Source organism: Colobus angolensis, unplaced genomic scaffold (genome assembly GCF_000951035.1).
Source record: "Colobus angolensis palliatus isolate OR3802 unplaced genomic scaffold, Cang.pa_1.0 Scaffold64, whole genome shotgun sequence".
Classification (NCBI taxonomy): Eukaryota; Metazoa; Chordata; class Mammalia; order Primates; family Cercopithecidae; genus Colobus; species Colobus angolensis.
The window spans coordinates 2078409-2084774 of record NW_012120043.1 but is presented as its reverse complement, the minus strand read 5'-3'; the positions used below and the strand labels follow the sequence as shown (position 1 = coordinate 2084774).

Here is a 6366-nt window from a genome sequence, read left to right as displayed (position 1 = left end):
TGAGCCACCAGCCCCCGGCCTGCCGGCAATTTCTGTCTGGAAGCCCCTTGTCACATCCAGGAGCAAAGGGTTCTGGACATGGACTTGACTGAGTTCGTGGACCCGTCCCACCTCTCTCCCTGCAGGCACGCCGTTCCCCAAGAACTTCTTGCAGACGGTGCGGAAGATCCTGTCGCGGCTGTTCCGCGTGTTCGTGCACGTCTACATCCACCACTTTGACCGCATCGCGCAGATGGGCTCCGAGGCCCACGTGAACACTTGCTACAAGCACTTCTACTACTTCGTCAAGGAGTTCGGCCTCATCGACACCAAGGAGCTGGAGCCACTGGTGCGCGGGCTTGGGGCTGAGGCTTGGGGTCACGGTGGGGCTAGCGGCCCCCGGCAGAGGCACCCTTCCGGGGCCAGGACCTTGACTGCCCGCGGTCGGCCCAGCAGCTGGCGGCCCCGGCTCCCCCAGGGTCACAGCTCCGGGCCCTTGGGTTGGGTCCCGGGGTGCCCTCCTGATGGGACAGGTGGTGAGGTAGCCGGGAGGGATCCTGCGTTTTCCCCCGGAGCAAATCCGGGCGGCAGTAGCCGGGAGGGATCCTGCGTTTTCCCATGGAACAAATCCGGGCGGTAGGTGCAGTTTCCTCCGGGCGGTAGGTGCAGTTTCCTCCGCGCCGGCCCTGCCTCCCCGCCTGCTCGCTCCGCCTTCACAGTCCTGAGCTCAGATGTCCCAGAGCGCAGCTCAGTGCCCCCTATGAAAGGGATAGGAGCCGGCGCAGACTCCACCCTAACTTTGTGTGCTTTTGTTTGTTTTGAGACCTAGTCTCACTGTCGCCCAGGCTGGAGTGCAGTGGTGCGATCTCGGCTCACTGCAACCTTCGCCTCCCGGGTTCAAGTGATTCTCCTGCCTCAGCCTCCCAAGTAGCTGGGATTACAGGCGCCCGCCACCACGCCCAGCTAATTTTTTGTGTTTTTAGGAGAGACGGGGTTTCACTGTGTTAGCCAGGATTGTCTTGATGGATCTCCTGACTTCGTGATCGGCCCGCCTCGGCCTCTCAAAGTGCTGGGGTTACAGGCGGGAGCTACCGTGCCTGGCTTTTTTTTTTTTTTTTTGGAGCTGGAGTCTCCCTTTGTCACCCAGCCTGGAGTGCAGTGGTGCGATCTTGGCTCACTGCAACCCCCACCTCCCGGGTTCCAGCAAGTCTCCTCCTCAGCTTCCCGAGTAGCTGGGATTATAGGCACGTGCCACCACGCCACGCTAATTTTTGTGTTTTTAGTAGAAACCGGGTTTCACCATGTTGGCCAAGCTGGTCTCGAACTCCTGAACTCAGGTGATCTGCCTGCCTCGGCCTCCCAAAGTGCTGGGATGACAGACGGGAGCCAGCGCACCTGGCCTAGACTCCACCTGACTTCTGTAGCCAGCCGGGCGCCTCTGCGCCCTCCCTTGCCTGTCTGCTTCCCACGCTACCAGGTTATATCCAGAGACGAACCCAGGGACCAGATTCCTCAGTGTGGGGTCCACGTCCCTGAAGCCAGTGTGGCTTCTTGAAATTGGGGCCCACATTTGTGACTCGGTGATGGGACCAGCAGTGGAGTGGGTGCCCGTGATTCAAGGCCTGGCCCTGGAACCTGCCCAGGGGCTGCTCTGTTCCCCAGGTTGTCGAGCATTGTATGGATGTGGTGACCCTGATGTGAGAGCAGGACCCCACCAGCCTCCCAGTGGCTGGGACCACAGCCACCATGCCCAGCTGATTTTTTATTGTGTTTCGAGATGGGGTCTTACTATGATGCCCAGGTTGTTCTCAAACTCATGGATGCAAGCAGTCCTCCCGCCTTGGCCTCCCAAAGGGTTAAGATGACAGGTGGGAGCCATCACTCTCTTACAGCTTTAAAAAATGGTTAAAAATGGACAGACGAGGTGGCTCCCACCTGTAATCCCAACCCTTTGGGAGGCCAAAGAGGGAGGATCACTCGAGCTCAGAAGTTTGAGAACAGCCTGGGCAACATAGGGAGACATCTTCTCTACAAAAAATGAAAAATTAGCCAGGCACAGTAGTGTGTGTCTGTGATCCCAGCTACTCAAGGGGCTGAGACAGGAGAATTGCTTGAGCCTGGGAGGCGGAGGTTGCAGTGAGCCAAGATTGCACACAGCACTCCAGCCTGAATGACAGCATGAAACTCCGTTTCGAAAAAAAAAGAAAGATTAAAAACATCTTCACATAACTTCCTCATTTTTTTTTTTTTTTGAGACGGAGTCTCGCTCTGTCGCCCAGGCTGGAGTGCAGTGGCCGGATCTCAGCTCACTGCAAGCTCCGCCTCCCGGGTTCACGCCATTCTCCTGCCTCAGCCTCCCGAGTAGCTGGGACTACAGGCGCCCGCCACCATGCCCGGCTAATTTTTTGCATTTTTAGTAGAGACGGGGTTTCACCATGTTAGCCAGGATGGTCTCGATCTCCTGACCTCGTGATCCACCCATCTCGGCCTCCCAAAATGCTGGGATTACAGGCTTGAGCCACCGCACCCGGCCACTTCCTCATTTTTTTGTATTTTTTAGTAGAGGCGGGGTTTCAGCGTGTTAGCCAGGATGGTCTCGATCTCCTGACCTCGTGATCCACCCATCTCGGCCTCCCAAAATGCTGGGATTACAGGCTTGAGCCACCGCACCCGGCCACTTCCTCATTTTTGTGTATCCCCTTTCAGGCTTTGCTACCGGTAAACATGTTGCTAAATTTAAAATTAATAGTTGCATACTCGGTGGGTCTAAAAGTGGTAGTGGGATCTTCTCTTTTTTCTTTGTTTTTCTTTTCTCTTTTTCTTTTTTTCTGTATTCTAGAACTTTCCTTCCAGTGTCCCAGTCTGTATAAGACAGGGGTCAGCAAACTGCAGTCCCCTGGCTGGCTTCCTGTTTTTGTAAATAAAGTTTGTAGGGTTTTGTTTTGTTTTGTTTTTGAGACAGGGTCTCGCTCTGTCTCCTAGGCTGGAATGCAGTGGTGCGATCTCAGCGACTGCAACCTCCACCTCACAGGTTTCAAGTGATTCTCCTCCCTCAGCCTCCTGAGTAGCTTGGGCTACAGGTGACCACCACCACGTTTGGCTAGTTTTTTGTATTTTTAGTAGGGATGGGGTTTCACCATGTTAGCCAGGATGGTCTCGATCTCCTGACCTTGTGATCTGCCCACCTCGGCCTCCCAAAGTTGTTTTTTTCTCTTTTGAGACAGAGTCTTGCACTGTTACCCAGGCTGGAGTGCAGTGGCACTATCTTGGCTCATGGCAACCTCCACCTCCCAGGTTCAAGTGATTCTCCTCCCTCAGCCTCCCGAGTAGCTGAGATTACAGGCGCCTGCCACCATGCATGGCTAATTTCTGTACTTTTAGTAGAGATAGGGTTTCACCGTGTCATCCAGGCTGGTCTCAAACTCCTGATCTCAGGTGATCTGCCTGCCTCTGCCTCCCAAACTGCTGGCATTACAGGCATGAGCCACCATGCCTGGCTGTAAATAAAGTTTTATTGGCAGCGAGGTACACTCATGAGGTTACCAGTTGTCTGAAGTGGCTTTTGAGGTACAAGACAGAGTTGAGCTGTCATGACAGGGACCGTCTGGCCCACAGATCTGAAAATGTTGACTCTGGCCTCATGGGCCAGAGTCTGCTGCCCCTGGTCCCAGGCGTGCGATTGCCTGTGTGGTTTTTGTTGTTTGGGGGTTCAGGGAAGCCCCCAGCTGCTGTCCCTCCGCCTGTGCGTCTCCGTGTGTCTGCTGTTTGTATCACCCCTTTTGGGAGTGGCTGGTGGGAGCTGATGTCCTGCTTGCTCTTAACAGAAAGAAATGACCGCCCGTATGTGCCACTAAGAGCCCCATGGGCCGCCCGGTGCCTGAACCGCTGCTGGGGCCTCAGAGACTTGGAGGAGGATGCTCTGGAACCATCATCACGCTTCTCTCCAGCCTGAGCATCTCAGGGAGCCCAGGGGCCGGGCCGCTGAGCAGGTGTTGGTCCTCAGGAGTTCCAGCCCTGGATGGCAGACGCCTTCCTCACCGTCTCGAGCCTCAGTCTCCCTTCTGGGACCGAACACGAACTCTGTAATTCTGTGTGTTACTAGCAACCGGAAAAGCCCACTGTGTTTTTAAACCACTTACACTTTCCAGGAGGCTGGACGGCTTCCAGGGTCACTCCCCGCCCTGGGTGGCTCCCCGGCTCCTGGAACTTCTGCCCCAACCCTCGTCCCCACCTGATCCTGCCTCCACCTCACTGGGGACCCCCTGGGGCTGCTGTGGCCACAGCCCTGCCTGGGCCTGTCTCTCAAGGGCACTCAGCTTGCTCAGCCTCCTACGTGTCTCCTGTTGGGGAGGCTCCGAGCCCCTGAGGGCGGACATCTCCTGCCGCAGGCCTTTCCTCTGCGCTCCCCACCGGCAGCCGCTGGTGTCCCTTCACACAGAGGCACCACTTGGACCCGGGCATCCTCTTTCCTCCCTCCCCAGTCTCTTCCATTTTCCTACAGATTTTTTTTTTTTTTACAAACTAGAGACAGGGGTCTCGCAGAACTCCTGGCCTCAAGTGATCCTCCCACCTCGGCCTCCCAAAGTGCTTGGATCACAGGTGTGAGCCACCGCACCCAGCCCTCTCTCTTACTCCGTGCACTCTGCTTCCTCAGTTCTTCCGAAACATGCAGCTGAAACATTCAGGGCTTCCGGGACTCCTGGGAACCCACGGCCTGCACCCCGGCTGCTGACTCATTTCCTAAGGGCCCCTTTGTGTATCATAAAGGGTTTGATTTTTATAGTCACATTTACAACCATCTTGAGATTTTTTTTTTACGTTTTTTTTTTTTTAATGGCGTCTCCCTCTGTCGTCCAGACTGGAGTCCAATGGCACGCTCTCGGCTCACTGCCACCTCCACCTCCTGGGTTCAAGTGATTCTTCTGCCTCAGCCTCCCGAGTAGCTGGGACTACAGGCACCCGCCACCATGCCCAGCTGATTATTGTATTTTTGTTTATTTGTTTGTTTCTGTTTTTGAGACGGAGTCTCGCCCTGTCGCCCAGGCTGGAGTGCAGTGGCGCAATCTCCGCTCACTGCAAGCTCTGCCTCCCAGGTTCACACCATTCTCCTGCCTCAGCCTCCCAAGTAGCTGGAACTACAGGTATGTGCCACCATGCCTGGCTAATTTTTTGTATTTTTAGTAGAGACAGGATTTCACCGTGTTAGCCAGGATAGTCTTGATATCCTGACCTCGTGATCTTCCCGTCTCGGCCTCCCAAAGTGCTGGGATGACAGGCATGAGCCACCACGCCCAGCCTAATTACTGTATTTTTAGTAGAGATGAGGTTTCACCATGTTGGCCAGGCTGGTCTGAAAACTCCTGACTTCAGGTGATCCACCCACCTTGTCCTCCAAAAGTGCTGGGATTACAGGCATGAGCCACTGCACCCGGCCTAAAGAATTTTTATTTTATTTTTTTTAATTTTATTTATTTATTTTTTGAGACGGAGTCTCACTCTGTTGCCCAGGCTGGAGTGCAGTGGCGCAATCTCCGCTCACTGCAAGCTCTGCCTCCCAGGTTCACACCATTCTCCTGCCTCAGCCTCCCAAGTAGCTGGGACTACAGGCGCCCGCCACCTCGCCCGGCTAGTTTTTTGTATTTTTTAGTAGAGACAGGGTTTCACCGTATTAGCCAGGATGGTCTCGATCTCCTGACCTCATGATCCGCCCGTCTCAGCCTCCCAAAGTGCTGGGATTACAGGCTTGAGCCACCGCGCCTGGCCTAGAATTTTTAAATCAATAACATAGTGAGCCCTCTGCCTCCTCAGAATGATGTCCTCTTTCCTTCTGACCAACCCAGGCAGGACTCTTCTGTGGCTGGACGCCTCTCCCCTGGTCTGGAATCTTCCGGTTCTTTTAGAATTGGCCTTTCCCAGATGCTGCAGACTTCCAGTTGAACCCCTTTTTCTGTGTGGTCCCTGGGGCTGCAGGACCAAAATCCATGAGCTCTGTGTCCCCTAGACCCTTGGAAGATGAGAGCAGGGCACTGAGCAAAGGCCGCCACCTCCTCTCCCTGACTGAACCCCTGCCACCCTGCTCCTCACCAGAATTGTCAGTGGCCTTTCACCACGGTGGCCCTTCCTGCCCGAGCCCTGCACTGTCCCAGACCACGCAGAAGTCTGGTCACCTCTGGGTGCCTGGGATGGTCACCGAAGAGAAGGGCGCTGTCCCCATCCCTCTCCTGGCTTCTGCCAGAAAATCGAACAAGCGCAACTAACATCGTCACCGCCGAAGCCTGAAGCTCCCAGGACTCGTCCTTGATCCAGAAACCAATGGGTCCAGCTCTTGGAGCCCCCAGGAGAGGGACCTCCCAGCCGAGCCCTCGAAGGACTCCATGAAACCAGGAT

General features: G+C 55.2%; 1 protein-coding gene across 1 annotated transcript in view; it reads left to right on the top strand.

Moving 5' to 3' along the window:
- The window catches only part of MOB3A (MOB kinase activator 3A), a 25246-nt gene extending 21154 nt beyond the window's left edge, over positions 1-4092 (top strand). Inside the window, exons 5-6 of the mRNA XM_011964044.1 lie at positions 126-328; positions 3804-4092. Coding sequence (XP_011819434.1) covers positions 126-328; positions 3804-3833 — 233 coding nt within the window. The 3' untranslated portion in view covers positions 3834-4092. The remainder of the gene's footprint in view (positions 1-125; positions 329-3803) is intronic.
- Positions 4093-6366: the final 2274 nt, after the last annotated feature.